This window comes from Bos javanicus, chromosome 12 (genome assembly GCF_032452875.1).
Source record: "Bos javanicus breed banteng chromosome 12, ARS-OSU_banteng_1.0, whole genome shotgun sequence".
Lineage (NCBI taxonomy): Eukaryota > Metazoa > Chordata > Mammalia > Artiodactyla > Bovidae > Bos > Bos javanicus.
Window position 1 is genome coordinate 14,873,072 of NC_083879.1, and position 23,882 is coordinate 14,896,953.

Sequence of the window (23,882 nt, forward strand, 5' to 3'; positions counted from 1 at the left end):
AGATTCACAGGCAAACTATATTTAGCCCAGGGTTAGTTAGCTTGATTAAAGTATGATACTGATCAACCCATTGCTCTGATGTTTATAACACATCCTGATAAGCCTCACTTTTCCATGGACTAAACCTGGCAAGTTATCTTCACATGTGCTGCAGATGGTCACATTGTGGACTTAGTTTTAAAGAGAGAGAGATTGAAAGAAGGGAAGTATATCAGGGTAAGACTGCCACCTGGACTATACATCCCACATCCCAACACAATCTCCCTGCTTCTACTCTTCTTCTAGAATCCATTTTTTCCCACCCACTAGCCAGTATGATCTTTTATAAAACACACACAGACTATGCTGCTCACTCCACTCCAGCTTCACTTAGACTCCTTCAGCAGAATTCTACTCACAGTGCAACAGGAACCTAACTCCTATAGGGCCCACAGTATCTGGCCCCTGCATCTCACACCAATGTCCTTGGGCTCCTCACACCCAGCCACCAAGCTGCCCTTCTGTCTGCTGAGAACATCAAGTTCCTTCCCCATCTGAGCCTTTGTATTTCCTGTACCTTTTGCTAAAGCACAGAGAAAGAGAGACACACAGCCCAAAGTGTCTAACTGAAAAGAACAAACTATAGAATTATCTCAGGAGATTCCATGTGATAAGCAGAAACTGGCAGATTGAGCATCAGTCTAACCAGAACAGAGTAAGTTTAGGGAAAATTGAAATTCATGTTAATCAGCCATATTCATTGAATGATGGACTCTAAATTACTAGTAGTAACCAAGACTCAATATAAACTAGAAATCTCAGCTTCTGTACCTAGACAGTGTGCTTCCACACCCAGAAAAGTCAACAAATCTCCACAACATTTTGATAAAAACAGTAACCAAAAGGATGGTTCACTAACAATAAGAGTGCTACAGGCAACACCAGTGAGATTTTTAAGCCAACATTACTATGCTAGCAGAGCAATCAAAATGACCAAGAGGGCAGGATGACAGTGATTCTCAATATAAGTGTATTCAGTGCTACTCAATTGAATACTTAAAAATGGTTAAGATAGTCAATTTTATATAATGTGTAGTAATGTAATTATGTAAGGTATGTAATATGTGATGAAATACTACAATTTCAAAGGGGGTTGGTCACGAGTAGGGAAGTATCAAATACATCTTAAAGGCTAAAAAGTCTTGAACTCCTTTCTCTGAGAAGTTATAAAAGCTAAGAAGGTTATGATCTATTAAATAACAATAAATCAAGTAAGAATATGCAATTGCTCACTGAATTAATTACCAGAACTAAAAGGGGGAAAAAAGAAGATAAATGAAAAAAAGAGATGTAAGTGTACTTCTAACATGTTTATCTTCATTAGCCAAAGTTCACATTAAAACATATCAAATTAGAAAATTAACAAAAAAATTAAAACAAGAGTTATCTGTGCAAGGGGAATGAGTATGCTCATTTGTTGCTAGTCAAAAGTATAGTAGAGGCTCTTTGGGCTCCAACAATCTAAAAACTCAACCCAGAATTACACTGTCTGACTACTATGCTTCCTTCTGGTCAGGGATAAATGAACTGTTTATACACACAAATATACATGTGTGCACATGTGTCTATATGCTTACACACATACATGTGTATTAATATAAGTAGATCCAGACCATATGCAAAACACACAGCTTTTAGTCTTTAGAGGCAACAACTGAAATGGAAGCAAATTTTCAAAACTTAATTCATCCTATGCCATGGCCCCTTAAACAGTGTGTACTGATCCACAGGCATTACATTAAAAAAAAAATATCAAGAGCAATGGTTGCATCATTACAGAAAAAAAAATTATTCCCTACTCACTAAAATGTCAAGTAAAGATTGGAGAAAATGAACAGTGAGCATAAATTAGAAAATTTTTCAGAAGACTTGATTATCCCTTATAATTTCTAAGACACTAACAGAAAACAAGCACTGAATTTCACACTGAAAATGTGCAGAACATTAAAATCTTAAATGTGCAGGCTCTATCAGAACCTCAGCATATTCTCCATCCTAATGCTGTTGTTTTCTTTAAAAGTCTACCAGTTAAATCAATCTCAAGAAAATGTTAGCACCTTCAAAAATAATTTTGACAAAAAATGAAGTTAAATATCCCAAAGAAAGGGATTCCCAGGTAGTTCAGTGGTAAAGAATCTGCCGGCAATGCAGGAGACAAGGGTTTGATCCCTGGGTAGGGAAGATCTCCTGGAAGACAAAACGGCAACCCACTCCAGTACTCCTGCCTGGGAAATCCCATGGACAGATGAGTCTGGTGGGCGTCTGTTCATAGGTTCATGGGGTCACAAAGAGTCGGACACAACTCAGCAACCCAAAAGAAAACAAATATCCTCCTTCAAAGTGGAGGTAAACAAATTATATGTTAACTCACAGAGAGTATTTCTAAACAAATTTTCTCATCCCGTCCCAAGGACAAAGTTAAAAACAGATTGCTTATTTAATTCACGGACAGTCCTAATTATAATGTCTAACTATCAACATATCATGGACATAGTATTATTACTTTCATCAAACTTTGCTTTAATATTTATCTAAGACTGTACAATGGTCTAATTAGAAAGATTTCAATCACCTTGGAAATGAAAAGCTAAGGTGATGGGAATAATCATGGACTGTCAAATAAGGCCAAAATTTATTTTAATGGACATGCAAACTATCTGAGTTTTAAAGGACTATGAGAGAGAAAATCCCAATTTTTAAAACCATACTTTAAACCAGTAAACTCCAGAAGAGAGTATAAAAGATGATCTACTTGGTGCAGGAAGAAAAAAGTTTTTCATTTTAGAAGTCAGACATTGAGCTGTGCTGATATTTCACATATAGATTGACACTGGTGACCCCAGTCTATCCTTTGGTTAGATGGTCTCATCAACTAGTGTTCAAGTTGTGTTCCCCTTAAGGTTTCCTCAGTTGTATTAATAGTTCCACAAAGGTATCGGAATTTTCAGTAGCACTTTTACTTGATCACTTTCAATGTTTTAAATTTTACTGCAGTTTATGGGCATTTGATTAAGTGAGTTATATTAAGTAAGTAATCCACACCAAATTAAGAAATGGCTTTAAAATATTCCTGCAAAGGAATATAGGACTAGGATGATAACAAATAACATGTGCGTGCATGCTAAGTCACTTCAGTCGTGTCCAGCTCTTTGTGACCCAGTGGACTGTAGCCCGCCCGGCTCCTCGGTCCATGGGATTCTCCAGGCAAGAATACTAGAGCGGGGCTGTGCCCTCCTCCAGGGCATCTTCCCAACCCAGGAACTGAACCCCACATCTCTTACATCTCTGGCATTGGCAGGTGTATTCTTTACCACCTGCACCACCTGTGAAGCACAAACAGGTAAATAAAAGGAAAATGGCAGAGCTGAATAACTAAGCACAAACATCATATTAACCACAACAGTTGACAAATGCATCATGCTAATCAGATCTGCAAAAAAAGAACCCCAAAAAACTATTCATTTGAAATAGATTTATGTCCCTTACCAAATAATCAGTCCTAAATACATATTGTGCTTAGATAATTAATGAGAATATGAAGCCATCACTGTTCATAAGACATCTAAAATTTTAAAAATCCAGAACCAAGACAAATACCTGTATTTTTTCAAGATATGTTCAAAGCCATGCAATACTCAATCCAGTTGGCTCAACATTTTACAACACTCACTAAATATCCCTAACAAATAGTTATGTTACATTAGGAAAATACTTTGCTCTATGGCAAAACTGACTGAATTTTAAAAATAAAAGTCTAGTGACAAATTAAAATGCAATCCTCAATCAATAAATATTGTCAGAAGGGTTATAAGAAAGATTGCCTAATGTCTGAAGGAAGAAGCACTGGTGCAAACGATGTAGTCCAAAAAGGTCGGACAGAAGATAAAAAGAAGACACATTTCTTACATGGCTCAGCCTGTGGTGTTTGCTAGATTCTGTTTCCAAAATAAAACACTGTGTTTGTGTATATGATGAATTAAAGAAAAATTTTACTGGCGAAGATGTAATCTCAACCGCAAATTTCTTCTTTTATAATTGCAACTTCCGACGGAGCAGCTGCTTTAGCTAGAAAAGGGATTTGCAGATAAATCAGAGACATCAACTCATGTGAAAATCAATGAGTCATCCAGTCACAGGCAAGTTATTGCAGCAAAGAAGTTGAAATTATAAGTTTGCACTAAATGCTCCAGGATATCAACGTCGTTAATTCCATTAAAAAAAAAATTCATTTAAAGTAAAAAGATCATTTGTTGTTGTTGTTTAGTCACTAAGTCGTGTCTGACTCCTTTGCAAGCCCATGGACTGTAGCCCGCCAGGCTCCTCTGTCCATGGGATTTCCCAGACAAAAAATACTGGAGTGGGTTGCCGTTTCCTACTTGAGGGGTTTCTTCCCAACCCAAGGACCAAACCCACATCTCCTGCATTGGCAGGCAGATTCTTTACCACTGAGCCACCAGTGAAGCCCAGAAGAATCATAAGGGTATTTTCAATGAGACAGAGAACAGAAAAAAAAAATTCCTTTTTCCTCTATTTGGCTTGCTAGCTATCTATTGTGAAGAACTTAGAAGAACTGTTTAACTTAAAAGATGGGCTATGGATTTTTCTTTTATGAAAAGAAAAACATTCACAATTGCTGAGCTTTCCTGTGATGACAAGAGATTAATAAGCCACCAAGCAGAAATCTTCAGTACAAACACACTGAACCTGTACCTTTGATGTGAAAACGTTTCAACAGTTCATGAGAGAATGACTGCTTTCCAGGAATAACTTCTATGGGAATTTTAAAGATGGATGTCTCAAAACAGCTCTATCATTGTGTGATTGGTACTAAAAATGTTGAGAGAGATAATTTTTTAAAACCTCTCACTTAAAAGCTTGGAACCATAATGTTTAACCACTTTCAAAACCTTCCAGAAGAACATCAGGTTTCTAATCAATTTCTTAAAATGATGGAAATTAAAATCCATTCCATCAGGTACAAGGTCAGACTCCTAGGAACCAGCCAAGTGTCACCAAAACCTCTGCATAACTGCTGGATGATATTAAAATCCTAGTATCATGATTTAGGAATTACTGTCAATTCAATCGATCTATCTCTGTGAACCATCTCTGACAGCCATTTTGTATGTGTCGAAATAATGACCATCGAATCTGATTCATATTGCTGTCAAAGTAACCAAGATTTTTAAAAAATTATGAAGCATGTAATAGACGGATGTTCTGAAACATCCTCACCATTTTGTGATTTGTACTGAAACGTTCAGAGCGATCTTAAAAATCTCTCATATCTGCACATTGAAAATATGTACTTAAATTAAGGCTGAAAGAAAAGAGCTTAAAAAGATCTTTTGATTTATAGAGCTGAAGAATAAAACTCTAATTTATATGACAAATTTCATCCCCCTTTTCCTATCTTAGAAGCCAAACCCAGATAGAAAATATAGGCCAAAAGTATAGCCAAAAAATAGTATCCGATTTTTCACTGAGAAATTATGAAACAGAATTTACATATAAATATCTCCATTCCTAGTGGAGTTTTCATGTCACAACAATTCATTATATTTCCCAAGAATGTAAGAGGTGTTAAATCCTTTAGGATAAGCATAGTATCCCGACTTATTTAGTAGATTGAGAAATATCATCTAAATATGAGAATACTGATACAGGCCTATTAGAAACTCTATGACAGGGAGATAAATATATTTAAACAAAGGTTTCAGAATTTAGAGTACTTAATTAGAAAAGATACACAAAATGTGTCTTCAAATAGTCCTACATCCACCACCAACACAAACAGTTCAGAGAACAAAGACGACTGCTAGGAGATGATTATTGGTTTGTTTTTGTCTTTAATGCTCTGAACTGTGCAACTAAAATATCAAAGCTCTGGTTCATGCACAAAGTTGGAACAAAGCTGCTCATTTTTAAAACCCTGATAGCCGTCACAGGATTGTTTTTAATGACTTTTTAAAAGACAATGTTGAAAATACGAGAGTGCATTATTAAGTCTCATTTTCCATTAATAAAAGGCTTTATATTTAGAAAAGTAGAATGTCCCAACTTAGAAACAGTAATACTTAAAATATTTTAATTTACTCATGAAAAAATGACTAGGTCCTTATTATTAAAACTAGAAATTTTAGAAACCATTTAATAAGCTACTTTATACAGATATATTTTAATTAATATGATAGTAGTAACTGATTTTCAGAGAGGGCAATGGCACCCCACTCCAGTACTCTTGCCTGGAAAATCCCACGAATGGAGGAGCATGGTAGGCCGCAGTCCATGGGGTCGCTAAGAGTCGGACACGACTGAGCGACTTCACTTTTTTTCACTTTCACGCACTGGAAAAGAAAATGGCAACCCACTCCAGTGTCCTTGCCTGGAGAATCCCAGAGACAGGGGAACCTGGTCGGCTGCCGTCTATGGGATCCCACAGAGTCGGACACAACTGAAGCGACTTAGCAGCAGCAGCCGCAGCAATAAGTGATTTTAACTCTTAAATATGAAGATTATTCTATGCTTTCAAAGAACTACTGTAAACAATTTTGAAAATAAAGAAATGCACTTCCATTCTTAGCAAAGAAATGTGTTTATAAATTTTTAAGATGCCAGTGTTGGTGTTAGTCGTTCAGTCACGTCAGACTCTGTGACCTCATGGACTGTAGCCCTTCAGGCTCCTCTGTCCATGGAATTCTCCAGGCAAGAATACTGGAGGGGGTAGCCATTCCCTTCTCCAGGGGATCTTCCTGACCTAGGAATTGAACCCAGGTCTCCAGCATTGTAGGCAGATTCTTTACCATCTGAGCCACCAGGGAAGCTGAGAGGTAATTAGTTCCCTATTATTTCAGACATATACACTTTCTTGTAAGTACTTCAGTAAGAAAAAAAAAAAAAAGTTCTGTACTTTGCTGTACTTTTTGCTCTACAAAAGAACATCTTACTACCAACTTGATGTTAAAGGAATAAATTGTTGTCCTGCAACGTACTTTGGCACCACTCAATTTTCAGAAAATAAAAATGTATGCTAAGCTCACAACACAAAGCTGTTCTTAACACCGTTAGGCAATTCAAGAAAGAAAAACAAAAGGAATATAATGTACATTATTTCAAAACAATGACTCACAGTTAATGAGTATTTCAAGTGATTGCAAAAGCCTGAAGTGATTAGTTTATTCCAACTACCAAATGCCAGGCTACCAGGAGTGCTGATTATTCAGCATCAAGCAAAACAAGGCCCCCAAAATTACAAAAAGTTTTTTTGGATAGATTTTTAAATTTAAAACTTTAAGTTTTTTAGATTTTTAAATTTAAACTCCTTTGAGAATTAATACAATGTTAAATGACAAACTGAATTTTTTCCATTATAAATTTCTCTAATACAAAGCACAAATTGAGTTGACAAAAATTAAGTCTGTTATAGAAATTATCCTCTTGGACTCCCTAATAGAACAACCCCCTTGGACCCCCTAATAGAACGGTGCAGAGAACCTCATGAACTAAGGAACAGAGATAGAAATGCTGACAGTTGGTACCTTCCTATAAGAAACAAAAGTATGAGAGAAGAAGAAAGGGTAAATTAATGAAATGAAGACCTAGGCAAAGACTCATTTCACATCACCCTACAGTTAAAAAGTAATTCTTGCTCTTGTACTCAAATTATGACTAATACCCCTTCCCAGAGATGACCACAAGGCAGCATCATTTGGGAGTTCAGGAAACCTGCACTTAAAAGACAAATCAAACCCAGCTTGAATATTTTATTTCCAAAGTTAGAAACAAATCTAATTTCTCTGTTTTGGAAGGCCTGAAGAATGGAACTATGATTAAGTGCCAATTATTTTCGTATAGTATCAAGAATCTAGAAATAAACTAGAATATTTTTCTTAAATAACATTCTTTTATTATCTAAGAAAGGCAGGGGGCTGGGAGAAAATGTAATAGTTCAAGCTAATTTTATAGAAAATTCTTTCAATAACATTATTGTGAGCTTATCTTTCATTATTTTCCTTCCTTTTTTAAACTTTTTATTCCTTAGTGAAAGAAAGATAGCATCCCAAGATCTGATGAACCAAAGAGTATAAGCCAGTTACTGGGCTAAGTACCCACAAATGGTAAGCAAAACCAAACATAATCCTTGGTCTCTTAGGGGTTTTTAGCTGGAGGGAGAGGTGGAACACAGAAATGTAAGACTGTGACCACTGATACGATATGAACATGGCATTATGAGAGCAAAGAGGATGGTGATCTAACCTGGTCAAGAACATCAGAGGTATTCCTGAAGCAAGGTAATGACCACGGAGTGAAGGCAAAAAAAAGATGAGGGAGAGGCAGAGTATAAAAACAATGAATAAATAAAAAGTGGCCAAGCATGAGTGGAGAGGTAAACAGGAACTTGGTCTGTTGGGGTTTCACAAATTATAAGAAGGATTTTGTCTCTAACCTACCCAAGGATTCAAACTAAAAATAGAAAGCTGATTATTTTAATTACAGATATAAAATCAATAAAACTTGTATCTTGAGAAACATCATTTTGGCTGCACTGTGGAAAGTGAATTCGATTAGCACAAGGCTGTATACAAGGAGACCAGTTAGAACTGTTATAGTGCAAGCTAGGAAGTAACAGACTGAGGACAATGATAACAGAGAAATAGGTTGCTGAGATTTCAGACACAAAAGTCAACAAGAGAGGATGACAGATGGGGTAAAGGAGGTGTGAGGAATACACACACAGAGAACGTCATCTAGGTTTCCGGCATGCGTAAGTGGATGCACGGGGGTGCTAGTCACTAAAAGGAGGAATGCTAAGATCACATTTGAGGGCAGACAGATCAAAAATTCACAAAGTGTGTTTGAAGTGCCCTTGGGGCACAAAGAAAGGGAAAGAGATGCCAAGTAGGTCATTCTGTCTCTAAAGCTGGACCAGTATTACTACTGAACTTGAATCATCAGTATAAAGGTAATTAAATGACCAAGGATCCAGCCTCAGAAACTCTCAATATATAAAATAAAGCCTGGGAAAGAATGGGTTTGCAAATCAGACTCAGAACCAGCCAGAAAGGTAGGAGGAATTCAGACTGAAGACTCTCAGAATCCAAGTGTTAGAAGAGGGTCAACTGTGCTGAGTGCTGAGAGCACACGTGGCAAGGGATGAAAAGGTCCTGTTGATTCAGTGATAAGGTCACTGATCACCTCAGTGGTATCATTTCAGTGAAGTTCAGAGGTAGAAACAAGCTTGGAATAGAGAAATGAGTGGTACTGAAAGAAATAGAGAGAATGTTAGAGACAGTAAGTTTGCATACACAGAGGAAGAGGTGGGGCAGCTCCTGCAGTTACTTATTTTTTTCATTGGAGACTTGAATGTGTTTGTATGCATGCATACAAGAAAGATTTGTTTGAAAGGAAGAAATATGAGAGGGAATTTTAAGTCATAAGACATCTGAGAAAGCAGAGGTGACTGGATGCAGAGCATAGATGGAGGAGAAAGGATGGGTGCTGAGAAGGTTAAGATTTATGTTTGGCATCAGAATACAGTCTGAAGAAAAAGTGTGAACGGAAGTGTCTGTTGAGAAAGCTGCATATTACTCAGGGTACTCGAACATCATAAAATGTTAATGACAGAATAAGCACTTTTTCTTTATCTGGCACATGAAAAAATGCTTTACGTATTAGTCTATTCAACCCTCATCACAACCCCGTGCAGTGTTTATTAGCTCCTTCACAGATGAGGAAACTGAGGCACACGGAGGTTAAACTTGCCCAGGTGAATGGCTGCACTGAGCACTCAAAACCAACACGCACCCTACAGGCCATGTTCAGTCAGTAGGCTGGACAATCTCTCAGTGGGCTTGAGATCGTCCCTAAAGCACCCATACTGTCAGTACCAATGGATGATTTCTGGGATCGTACTGCTAGGATGAAAGTTATGTTGACCCTGCATTATCAAATATTTAACTCACTTATGGCCAAGGCAATAAGGATTCATAAATAAGCCTGGGCAGTAAGACTTCAGAAATTGATTACTGTAATCACTAGTTCACACTGCTAAGTCGCTTCAGTCGTGTCCGACTCTGTGCGACCCCATAGACGGCAGCCCACCAGGCTCCCCCGTCCCTGGGATTCTCCAGGCAAGAACACTGGAGTGGGTTGCCATTTCCTTCTCCAATGCATGAAAGTGAAAAGTGAAAGTGAAGTCGCTCAGTCGTGTCCAACTCTTAGCGACCCCATGGACTGCGGCCTACCAGGCTCCTCCGTCCATGGGATTTTCCAGGCAACAGTACTGGAGTTGGGTGCCACTGCCTTCTCCGAGAATCCCAAAGATTTTTTTTTAAGTCTTCTATTGCTTATTTTCCGGAACTATAACATTGTCCAACAGCACTGAAATGGCCCTGCGATTCACCTATTTCTGTGTGGATCTCCCTCACTAGATGTGGACATGTGAAAAGTTGCCTACATCTTCCTCACTGAAGTATCTGTTCAGTGCCTATTGTGTGATAGCTACTCTGCCAAGTGCTAAGAAACAGTATGAATAACAGACATGACCTCTGGAAGCCAGGCAATATATAAACAAACTATATATTTTAAATTGAGAAAAATACTAGGAAGGAATTGATATCAAAGAATGAAGGTTAAGAAGCAGAATGGGATGTTTAGATCTAGTGACTAGAGACAGCATCTCTAAAATGGAAACACGGAAGCTGAGACCTACAATCAGAGGAAGCGACGTTCCAGTCACCGGGAATCCCCTAAAGGAGAGGATAAGCAATTTAGAGACTTCATGAAATAAACCCAAGGTTGACTAGAGAGCAGGAATTAGGGTAAAGCTGGAGGCAAGATCACAGGCCATGATAAAAGAATTTGGACTTTATAGTTTTAATGAAGAAAAGCAACTGAGTCTTCAACATCAAACAGATACGGATGGATGTAATAAATCCTATTCTATAAAGAACACAGAAGTCAAGGTGACCAGAGAGGGCTACTTCAACAGTCCAGGCAAGGGACAGCCTGGAGTAGAGGTTGGTAGATGGAAATAGTGAGAAGCTGGACAGACTTGAGACAGATTTAGGAGGGAAATCTGATCTTTGAAAAAGGAACCAAAGTGATTCAAAGGTGAAAGGACAGTCTTCTCAAAAGCTGGTGCTAGATGAAATAAACATCTACATTGGGAAAAAAACAGATCAATCTAAAAACACTGGCCTTATCTAAATACCAAAGAGGATATAGAGATGGAAAATAAGCATGTGAAAAGATGCTCAATATCATGCCATTAGGGGACTGCAAATTAAAAAATGAGATACCACCACACTACGAAATAAGTCAGAATACCTATAATGAAGAGGAGTTTATCCTAAAGGATTTAACACCTCTTACATTCTTGGGAAATACAGTCAACTGTTGTGACATGAAAACTCCACTAGAAGTGGAGATATTTATATGTAAACTCTGTCTCATAATTTCTCTGTGAAAAACTGGATACTATTTTTTGGCTCTGCTTTTGGGCTGTATTTTATTTTCTACTTGACAAAGACGTAAGACGACAGGAATGCTCCTTAGTGCTGGTAGGAATGCAGAACGGTACAGCTACTCTGGGATAGTGTGGAGGTTTCTTACAAACCTCAACAGAGGCTTACGTTTAAGATCCAGCAGTTGCGCTACTAGTGTGTTGCAAATGTGTCCTCAGAACACCTGCACACAAATGTTTATAGGAGCTTTTCTTACTCGTAAGTCCCCAACACTGAAAGCAACCAAGACGTCCTACAAAAGGTGAAGAACAAACAAACTGTGGCAGATCTATACAGTAATAAAAAGAAATATGCTATCAAGCCACAAAAGGACGAACCTTAACTGCATATGGCTGAGTGAAAGAAACCAGCGGGAAATGCTACAAGATTCCAACTGTATGACCTTCTGGGAAAGACAAACCTTGAGAGACAGTAAAAATATCAGTGGGTGCCAGGGACTGTGGTGGTGACAAGATACCCTAATGATGGATAGGTGAAATTACACATTTAGCAAAATCCACAGCACTGCTGACACAGAGTAAATCCTTATGTAAACTCTGGACTTCAATGGACCAAAACTGGTTCAACTACAACAAATATACCAAACTAATGCAAAAGGCTAGTAAAGGAAACTAGGGAGGGGAAATTAATATAGAAGCTCTGTATTTTTTGGTCAATTTTTCTATAAACGTAAAACCGCTATAAAAAGAAAAAAAAAAAGTTTTTTAAAAATCCCAAAACAACCAACTGGACTAACAAATAACAGACTGCATATGGGAGGTAAGGGAGACCACTCCATTGTTTCTGATGTGAGATCAATATCATTCTTTACTGAAATGAAGAAGACACAGAGAAAAAATAGCCTGGGGTTGGACTTTTTTTTTTATGTAGTTGAATCCACTTGATTTCCAAGTGGGTATCAAGACCGGAGCTTTGAGGAGGTAGCTGGGCAAGAGATAACCATTAGGGGGAGTTAAAAAAAAGAAAAAGCATTAAGTCATGGGAATGGATGAAGTCATCCAAGTGCAAAGCAAGAAGAGGCTAAAAGAAAAACTCAAGGACTGAGAAGGGCATTTCAGAAGATAGGTTCAACTACAATGAATTCTGCTAAGAGGTCAGAAGGTACAGGTAAACATCGAGTAGACCTGCTGTTGCCACAGAACCTGAGACTTTGATAAGAGCAGTCACATGATGTTAGATGCAAAAGCCACAATGGGATAGACTAAGAAAAAAATAAAATTTGCGAAATTATAACAATATGAGTAGATAATTCTTGGTAATAAAAGTGAGTACAGACTGTAGTAGAAGTTAGAGGGTGAGGGAAAAGGTCAAGATGGCTTCCTTAAGATGACATATGAAAGCTTAATTAGATGGTAATGGGAACGATCCAGTAGAGAGGGAGACTGGCTCACAGAGAAAATACTAAAGCCATAAAGTCTTTGACAAGACACAATAGATCGATCCAGGCTCCGGAGAACTAGGGCAGAAAGCCTTTGAAAAGACGGGTATGGGGTAGAAGCATCTTATCTTCAGCACTTGAGAGACGCATGAAATTTAGTAAGTGGATGCTCAAAAGAATTAAATGAATCAAATTAAAGAAGTGAAATGATTTAGAAGGCTCCTCCTGGCAAAGCATATGTAAATGTTAGGACCCTAGGCTAGAATTATACCAGAGAAAGCAGAAATAGAGTGTAGGGCAAAACACATTTTAGAAGGACAAAGGCAATAAACAAACAAGATAGATATAAATCCAACTTAAAAACATTGCTTTAAATGTAAATGGTTGAAATACATCAATTAAAAGACAGTGACTATCAAATGGATTGGAAAAAAAAAAAAAAGACCCAACTGTATGTTGAAAGAAAAGTTCACAGTAAATATAAATACAGGAGATTTGAGGATAAGAAAGATATACCATAACATTAATTAAAAGAACATTAGAATAACCACATACATTTCAGGAAAACCAGACTTCAAAACAAGGAGAAGTTACCAGGGATAAAGAAGGACATTACACAATGATGAAGGGGGTCAATTCTCTATGAAGAGATGACAACCCTTAGCATGTATTTGTTTAACAACAGAGCATCAATATATGTGAGTCAAAAACTAACAGAGCTGAAATGAGAAACTGATGAACAGACTAATACACTGAAAGACTTCAAGGCTGCTCTACCAGTAAGTGACAGACTCAGCAGGCTGAAAATCAGGAAAGACAGCTGAACTGAACAGCACCATCAATCAGCTGGTCTAACTGATATCTAAAGACTACTTCATCTAACAACAGCAAAATATACCTTCTCAAGCTCACATGGAGAATTCACCAAGATTAAAGGCCATAATACACACCACAAAATTTTAAAAGACTAGAAAGCATGCTGAGTATTCTCTCAGATCAAAATAGAACTGAACTAAAAATTATTAAGATACCAAATATTTACAGATAGATGAAAATCCCCAAAATGGAGATTAAACAACACTTCTAAATAATACATTGGTTTTAAGAGCCTCAAGAGTAATCTTTAAATACTTCAAACTGAAGAAAGTGAAAATACAATTTATCAAAATTCTGAAACACAGCAAAAACAGTGCTGGGAAAGAAGAGCCACATAAACCTAAGGCAAGTGGAAAAAGAGAAATAAAAATTAGAGAAGTCAATGAAACTGAAACTGAAAACAATAAAACAGAAAAATCCACAAAACCAAGGTTTGGTAATTTTATCAATAAAACTGGTAAATCTCTAGCCAGGCTAACAATTAAAAAGAAAGAAGACACAAATCACTAATAACACAATGAAAGAGGAGCCATTACTACTGATCCTATGGACATTAAAAGGATAGTAAGGAATATTATGAACTCTACTCCACAAATTTGTTAACTTAGATTAAATGAATTTAAAAGATATAATCTACCAAAACTTACAAGAAACAAACTGGAAAGGTTTGTATCTATTGAAAGAAACTGAATTAACGATTAATAACCCTCCCAAGCAGAAAGCACAAAGCCCACATGGTTTCACTGATGAATTCTACCAAATGTTTAATAAAATAACACCAATTCTCTACAATTTATTTCAGAAAGTAGAAACAAAGTGAACAATTCCTGACTCATTCTATGAAGCAATTCGAATATCACAGTCAAAGACATTACAAAAAAGAAAATTATAGACCAGTGTTTCATTAACCTTGATACAAGAATACTTGACAAAATATTAACAAACTGAATGCAGTAACATGTAAAAAGAATTATACACCATGGCCAAGCTCCATTTAACCCACATATGTAAGGGTGATTTAGTATTCAAAAATCAATTATAAACACTAGAGAAAAATCATATGATCATATCAATAAATGCAAAGCATTTGACAAAGGCAACATCAACTCATGATTTTAAAAAAATACACAACACTCAAACAAAAAACCTCTGAGGAAACAGAATTAGAGGGGAACTTCCATAATGTGAAAAATATCTACAAAAAACCTACACCTAACATCATGCTTATTGTTAAGAAACCAGATGCTTTCCACCCAATATCATGAATAAGACAAGGAAGTCCCCTCTCACCATCCTTACTGAACTTTGTACCTGCAAGTCCTAACCAGTGCAATAAGCAAAGGAAATGAAAGGTAAAAAGACTAAAAAGGAAAACAAAATTGTCTTTATTTGCAGCTGACATACTGTATATTGAAAGCCCCTAAAGAAAGAAAGAAAAAGCACCTGTAACTAGTAAGCAACTATAAAAAGGTTGCAAGATAAAGGTAAAGTTAACTGTTTTCCTATATATCAGGAATGAACAACTGGAGTTAAAAATACACCATTTGCATCAGCACCAAAAAAAAAAAAAAAGAAATATTTAGGTATAAATTTAACAAAATATATACAGGATCCATGTGAGGAAAAAACTACAAAATGTTGATGAAAAATTAAAGATCTAAATAAATGGGAGACTAATTACATGATCATAGATGGTTAGACGTCAGGTCTTCCCAACTTAATCTTTAGATCCGATGCCATCCCAATAAAAAACCTACTTAAGTCATTTTGTGGACAAATTGATTCTAAAATTTATACGAAAGACCTAGTTTCAGCCTCAGTGAAAGACCTAGAAAATTAGAGAACTGACAACCAATTTTGAGATGAACCAAAAAATCTACAGTATTCAACAGTGTAGTAGTATCAGAAAAGACAGGTCAATGAAATGGGATAAACTGCCCAGAAACAGACCCACACAAATATAGTCAAGTGATCTTGGAAAAGGAGCAAAGAAAATACAAAGGAAAAACGACAGTCTTTTCTTAAACTTATGCCTTACAACTTTCACAAAACTGTGATCCAAAATGGATCACAGGTCTAAATGTAAAATTCAAAACTGTAAAACTTCTGAAGGTAACATAGGAAAAAATGTAGGTGACCGTGAGTCTAACAGTGAGTTTTTAAAAGACGCAACATCAAAAGCACAATCCATCAGAGGAAAAAAAATTGATATGGAATTGATTAAACTTTAAAACTTTTGCTCTTTAGGAGACACAGTTAAGATAATGAAGACAAGTCACAGACTAGGAGAAAATACTTTCAAAATACTTCTCTGGTAAAGGAGTGCTATCTAAAACATACATAGGACTTTTAAAACAAAAGGAAAAAAAAACTTTTTAAATGGGCAAGAGATCTGAAAGGAGACCTCACAGAAAAGGATACACAGATGGTAAATAGTATCATTACAGAACTGCAAAATGAAACAGTAAGAAGCCACTATACACCTACTGGAGGGACTACAATCCAAAACACCACCAGCACCACATGCTGGCAAGGATGCAGAACAGGAACTCTGGTTCATCGCTGGTGGGAAGGCAAAATGGTACAGCCACTTTGGAAGAAAGACAGCTGGGCCGTTTCTTACAATGCTAAGCATAGCCTTACCGTAACATCCAGCAATTGCACTGCTGGCTGTTTTTCCAAATGAGTTGAAATCTTCTGTCCTCAAAAACCCTACACACCAATGTTTACAGCAGTTTTGTTCCTAAGTGCCAAAAACTGGAGGCAATCAGGATGTCCTTCAAAGATGAGTGGATAAACACACAGTGGTAGATTCATATGATGGAATACCGTTCAGTAATAAAAAGAAGTACATTAACAAGTCACAAGGAGACATTGTACACCGCTAACTTAAAGAAGGCAGTCTGAGGTGGCTAGAGGGAAAACTACACAAAGAAGGAAAAGATCTGTGATTGCCAGGGGTGGGGAGGGAACACAGGGATGAATATAGGCGTGTATCATGTGTAGGTTGGTGAAACTTTTCTGTATGACATTATTACATGACATTATGTATATGGGGAAACTTGCAGAACTGTATGACAGCCGTGAACCCTAAACTATACATTTCACTTAATGATGAGGTATCGATATCAGTTCATGAATTATAAAATACACCACACAAGATGTCAATAGAGCAAACTATGATAAGCAAAATTGTATATGGGGAGGAGGGAGGTATTCTGAACTTTCTGGTGAATTTTTCTGTAAAGACTAAAACTACTCTCAATTTAAAAATGCATACTAAGTAAAAATATCCCTTTTAAAAATGGAATTTTCCTAAGAATATCCATTCTTTTCGGCAAAGATGTTTGACAATCAACAGCATGATAGAATTCTTTAGATTTTTACAAATTTTCTTTTAAATGCTACTTTTGTTGCTTATTGATTATATGCCCTTGGGAAGATATTGTGATTTGAGTTTTGGCATCTTTGGGTGTAAAATAAAAAATCACCTAAAAGGTCAACTGGATTTAATCACATCAGATCAGTCGCTCAGTCGTGTCCGACTCTTTGCGACCCCATGAATCGCAGGACGCCAGGCCTCCCTGTGTAATTCACCTAGCAAAAGTTGCACAAAGTAGGCATGTAAATCGTTCTTTTCTTTCTTGCTCATTTGTCCTCAAATTCTCTCTAACTCAGGTAAGGTAGAACACACCCTGAGGATTTCTCTAAAAAAGGTTAACACATACCCTAAAGGTACATGCAATCAACCATTAAAAAAACCATTAGGCTACTCATACCTCAAAGGTATTAAATACATGTCTTCCTGGAGCTCAATTTAAAATTTGGAGAGGAGGGGGGAAGCTGTTTAACTGGTAACTTAAAACACTGTTATACCAAAACAACGTTGCTGAAGTCTTTGCACGATATTTCAAAAGGCAACAGGAAAATATGAGAATTTTCGCCACACAGGCTTCCAGGGCACTTCTCCACCATCTTCAGCCGTTTGGGATGTATCTCAAAATTTTCCACTAAAGCACTGCCTTTCATTTCCAGTTTTAATTGTTACTAAACACAAGTTCATTTTCGTCTCAATGTCAGTCCTTGTGTCAACAATTTAGCTCCAAAGGGCCTGCTTCCCCTTAAATTACTAAAGGACAACCTGAAAAATAACATTTTGCACTAAGAATTAATGCTTTTGAATTGTGGTGCTGGAGAAGACTCTTCAGAGTTCCTTGGACTGCAAGGAGATCAAACCAGTCAATCCTAAAGGAAATCAACCCTGAACATCCACTGGAAGGACTGACGCTGAAGCTCCAATACTTTGACCACCTGATGCAAAAAGCAAGGAAAAGATGTTGATATTGGGGACTGAGGGCAAAAGAAGAAGGGGGCAGCAGAGGACGAGATGGCTAGATATCATAACTGACTCAATGGACCTGAGTTTGAGCAAACTCTGGGAGATAGTGGAGGACAGGTGGGGGGTGCTCAGAGCCTGGTGGTGCTCAGTCCATGTGGTCGGAAAGAGTTAGACATGACTTAGTGACTGAACAACAATAAAAACTATTTAATACAGAATTTATAGCTCTGTGAGTCAGAATTAAGCAAGCAATAACTGAAATGAAGATTACACTTTTTTGATTGCTTTCTCAAGGATCTGGCTTGACTTTGAGTCATTTTCTTTTCCACTGAACTGCGCATGTTAGTCTGTAAGAGACTACTGCCCTGATTTTTTAACAAAATTTACATATCAATATGAAACTCTTTTGTCCAAGAGAATCTCGTAAAATTAAGCACCTGATTGGATAAATACGTAAAGATAAACAAAGCAGTATGAGTGTCACAAGGTCAAACAGAGGCTGAGCATACCTGTACTTTGTTGTGTCACACATTAAGAAAAATAATATACTGAAGCATGTTCAGAGATCTACAAAACTCTTAAGGATTTCAAAACCATGCTACCTAAGAGCAAGAAATGGAGGTATGCTTAACCTGTAGGGGAAAAAAAAAATGAAACAAACTGCATTTGAAATTGATGCAGTGTAAGAGCCATCTTAAATCACCTGCAGGCTATGGTATTTGAAGGGAATCAGACTTGCTCGATGTTCCCAGAACTGGGACTAACATGAGGCAGCAATAAAGTACAGGATAAGTATAGATCTCAGAGCCTTCAAGAGACTCAAATCCTACAGTAGACCTTTAATCAACTATGTGATATTAGAAATACACGTGATATTCTCAGACATCAATTAATCTTGTATGTAAGATGAAGGTTCTAACTTGGCTAATTCCCAAGGTAATCTTCAAATAAAAAGTGACATGGAAGCATATTCTGGATCAGCTTCTTCCCATCAGAGCATCCTGAACATGGAATGAGCTATCTCACTGAAGTCATGAGTGCTATCACTACAACATGATCATGTGCTCTGTATAAAGGAAAAACCACAACAGATAGCACAGTATTTTAAGTAAAAGCCAAATGTCCACAAGCTGGTATTCTTACAAAAAGAATTAAAAAGATAGGATGGAAGAGTATTGTTTTTTATGTTGCCATCTACTGAGTAAATTATAATAACGTAATTTTAGGGAAAAAAAAATCCTAAATCATATTTCTAGCTCATCTGTACTGAATATTACATTTTCCTTTGTTTCTAGATAGACTGAATATTATGCTAACTTTTGATTCTTTGAACCCACTTAATATACCTTATGGAATAACCTTATAAATATCTTGTCTTAACAATTTTGTTTATACTAGCCAACAATATTATTTCTTAAAGATTCCTCTGAGTTACAGTGAAAGTGAATGTTTATAAAACTCAAATTAACTTCTCAAACCAAAGTTAAAATTACTCAGTACAGCTACTTTCTACATTTTAGGTTTAATAAAAATAGGCATACACAACCAACAACCAGGGAATAACCTCATGAAATATGTACTCAACTTTCCATGTAAAGTACAGTATTTTAACAGTGCTCAGCACATAAGAAATACTAAGTTAAGTATGGATCATAAACATTAAGAGAACAAGGGTTCTCTTAAAAGAGAGCAAGGGTAGGAGATGCCTGGAATACAGTAGGCCAGGTACAGAGAGTACAATGTAGATAGACGTATGTTCCTAAATTCACTCCAGACAAATTTGTGGTTTATCCATTGCTCTTCTCTGGGGCAAATTTAAAGAAAAATTCTTTCCCTAACTCTACATCTGTCTGAAAATCCAAGGAAATCTGTTGTAGGTCACTTTATCATCAGATGTTAACACTGAAAATATTTTGAACATTTTCTACCTACATGCCATATCTTACCTCTTGAGTAGAGATCACTTTGATCACAATTCCTGAAAACTCCGATGCACACTTCAAAGTTCCCTAGCATTTTTTGTTTTTTCTTACTGCAGTAATCTGATTACCTTAGATGTACATTTAAGTGGGAAAAACCTTTAAAGAGCACCTATGTGCTTATTTTGGAAATACAAACCTTTCACATTTCAAGACTAAGTTAATGTGAACTTTCTTAAATGGGAAATTAAAATACCTGAATTTTTAAAATCAAGAAATTGCTTAGGACATCTAGGCACTGACACTTTGCTCAAGTGTTTCAATACAGCAAAATCGAATAAGATTTATGGATATATTTACAATAGCTACAAGGTCAGTACTTGTAGACACACTTCTTATTGACATTTATCTCCTTTAAAACAGAAGTTATTAAAAAAAAAAGTTCTTTACTCAAATAAAAAAAACTATTTTATTCTATAGCTAGTCCTACGAATCATAGTGAAACAATAAGCCTAGTTCTTATACCTCAAACATAAAGCCATGTTCAGTATTCATAAACGTTTTTATTTTGAAACTACTGATAGTGTAGGGAAGAGTTCATGTAATGAAAATCATTTTTAAAACTCTCATTTCATCACTATTTTTACAATATGTTTGAAATTTCCAGTATAATGCTCTTATTTAACACTCCCTGCCCTACATCTTTTAAATACACATAGTTAAGGCTTCTAAATTCTTTTGTACTCAAGGAAATATAGCCTCCCATCTTTCATAGAAATACATTTTGTCTGTGAATCTTTCAATACCTTTAATTCTAAAAACAAAATTTTATCCACAGTATTTTTACTCATCTTTTCCAAACTACTAGACTAATAAAGCCAAGAATTTTAGCTCCTCTCCCACACCCCAAATACAGTAGCTACTCTAAATCATAATACCCTTTTATAATTCTTTTTTTCAGAGTATAATTTCTTTAGAGAGCCAAATTAGGTCATTTTAATCCACAAGTTGTCATTAACTAAACTTCTTATTTGTCACCTAGGACTCCACCATAAAGTTTTTTAATTTTAGCAGTCTGCTTCTTACAAATTTTCATCAAACCAAAAGGGAAATCTCCTCTTGTTTCTAGCAGACTCTGCATAGAAAAGTAAATTGTTCTAATGGCTCTAATTAAGTTTATGTAGATATAAAGACAAGAATCATGAAAACCAAATTTTATCCTTTCCCATGTTCTCTTGATAAGGTTAAAAAAAAGAGACTCTGTAAGTTAAGATTTCCCCTTCTCCAATTACTTGTTCAAGTAGAACACCAAAATGTAAAATACTTTCTTCTCCTATTAACAGCACCCACTAATAAAACAGTTCTCCAATAAGTCATTATTCTCAAATATCCTTTTTCTGACTCGAAGAACTGTCTTCTGTATGCAATTTTCTAAGGGTCTATGTTTAGCAAGATCTCACTTTAAAAGACTTGAGTGTATTACTCCCTATATTTGCAATATTAACTCTAGTTTTAATGGTTTGCAAATCGACATACAAAAATGGCATCTAAAAAAAATCCAATTCTGGAAACGAAGCTAAGGTGAAGCTAATCAGTAAAATGCAAAAACAAGACTAAATAGATCACCTATTTCCTTAATTTGGCACTGTGTGACCCAATGAAAAGTCATTTTAACAGTTTAAATCATTTTTTTCTCAAAAAAGTTTAAGACATCCAAGGATATATATTCAGAAATACTTAGAGGAAGACACATAAAATTAAAATACATTTTAAAATACTGTTATAGTTTCCATTTTCTACTCCTGAAAGAAAAATAAGCCATTTATCAGTAAGTGCATTTTTTTCATGGAGAAAATATTTATTAGTTTTTCAAATGATCACATAATACAAATGTTACACAATCATTCTAGAAAAAAATTAGCTTATATTAATATTCATAAAATAAACACTGAAAAATATAGGATTGCATATTGTGACATGAAATATTTAAAAATATGAAAGAAAATGAATCAAAATAAAAGTTTAAACAAATCAGTTCACATTAATATACACGAAGTTTCACTTTTAAATAGCTTTCAGTGGCATGAGATGAATAGAAATGCACTTACATTTCTTTTGCACACTTTAAGGAACAAAGCTAAAATTTAATCAAAGCATGAGATGAATGGGATTAAGAGACTAAATCATTTCTCTTAAAAACTAAAACAAAAGGCCATAAACTGGCCTTCAGTTCCCTGAGTTCTAAAATGTTGAGTAGTTATTTTTTAATTTATATGTGTTTGTAAAAACTATCTTATTAACTTTTAACAAAAGCAAATCAAGACTAAAAAGTTGTAATCATTTATGGGAACTCAGAGCTCTCCTGGGAAATTTTAGCTCAAACTGATCTTTTAAACTTACTTTTAAGTACCATATATTCAAAAGTTTATGTATAATTAATGAGGGGAAAACGGGTCCCACACATAGCCAACAAAGACTAAAGGCCAGGTTATAACCTAGCAAGTGTGGCTTCTAAAACCTCTTAAGATTTCTAAAACATTTAGATGCTTCCAGAGTGTTACCTCTAGAACCTCCATTCTTAAAGTTTAGACCAAATAAAACAAACTGGCAGAATCGTGTAACTTTAAAAAACTTCTTTAGTAGCTTTCAACTGACTAGTTTTAATAGATACTAAAAAGGGAAATAAAACATTTTGATAGCTACTTCCATCAATTTATCAAATCCATAGTTTGGATAACTTTCTTGCAACACTTAACTCACACACAGAGGCTTATTCTACTACTACTACTACTTGCCTTTGCTCTATAAAATACCTCTTTGTTTCGGGATCATTCAACTTTAGAATGCCTGCAAACGCAGAACAGTACCTCAAGTTTAACAGGTATTTACTTTGAAAGACTTAACTTAGAAGGTGCCTCTACTTCTATACTGGAATCTGTTGATTCAACAAGAATAAGGCTCAAGACTAGAAAAAGATAAACCAAAAAAGTACATCCTAATATTAAAAGTAATTTAGGAATAATTAAGATTTCCACCCTTTACTTCCTAGTTCTTTTCAGTGTTGGGCAACAAAAGACAAGTTTCATTAAGTTTTCTGGGTCTCCGAGACTACCAGAAAGTCTGCCTGCTTCATTAGGGTGATTTTCAATCCCACAAATCTTTTAAGTGAAACAGATAGAGAGCTGCTTTTTTAAAGAAAGGAGTCTCTCATGCTTCCTCTAGTTCAGTCTTCTGAATAGAAAGGAATAGTTTCATGGTCATGTAAAGTTCCAATCTGAAAAAATTACGTCATAATTTGAGCCTTTCCATTTCCAGATCAAAAGTACACCAGAGAAAATCTTAAAGTTTATCAATGACAAGATCAGGTGGCTCTCTCATCCTTGTGTCTTCTAGACATAGTGCATGGCTCCGTTCACCACTGCCTTCCAAACTGCAGTTGCTGCATGTGTGACAGATATCATCCTTGAAGGCTCTGCTAGAGGAGTTCCTTTGGCGGAAGGAGGATGTTTACCAGTTGAAAGAAATCTGGGCAATTAGAGAACAAATAAACCGGTCTCCCATTATCAAGATACCTGGAGTCACAGAAGGAATCCACCAAGGAAAAAGTGAAAACTTGCCAAAGGCACCAAAGTTCACGTTCTACCCACTGTAGATGATAAGAACTTCCTGAAATCAAATCCTACCCTTGGCATCAAAGATACTAACAGAAAACCATATTAATGCCATGGGGAAAATCTAGGACAAGGTTCTTTTGCCACAAATAACATTATTCCTAGGGACTGGAAAACTACTTGTGAGTATATTTA

At 36.1% G+C, this 23,882-nt stretch overlaps 1 protein-coding gene across 10 annotated transcripts in view; it reads right to left on the minus strand.

Annotated features, from left to right (window-relative positions):
* TSC22D1 (TSC22 domain family member 1) overlaps positions 1-23,882 on the minus strand; it is a 123,442-nt gene that overhangs the window by 68,046 nt on the left and 31,514 nt on the right. For 2 of the 10 annotated variants that reach the window (XM_061434532.1, XM_061434527.1), the window contains one exon: positions 10,867-23,601. The exons of 3 other annotated variants lie outside the window; for them this stretch is intronic. In XM_061434532.1, the coding sequence (XP_061290516.1) occupies positions 23,466-23,601 (136 nt within the window). In that variant the 3' untranslated portion in view covers positions 10,867-23,465. Of the gene's footprint in view, positions 1-10,866; positions 23,649-23,882 lie in introns of those variants that run through there. 5 more of the 10 variants (XR_009739858.1, XR_009739854.1, XM_061434528.1 and 2 more) reach the window with 4 other exon arrangements.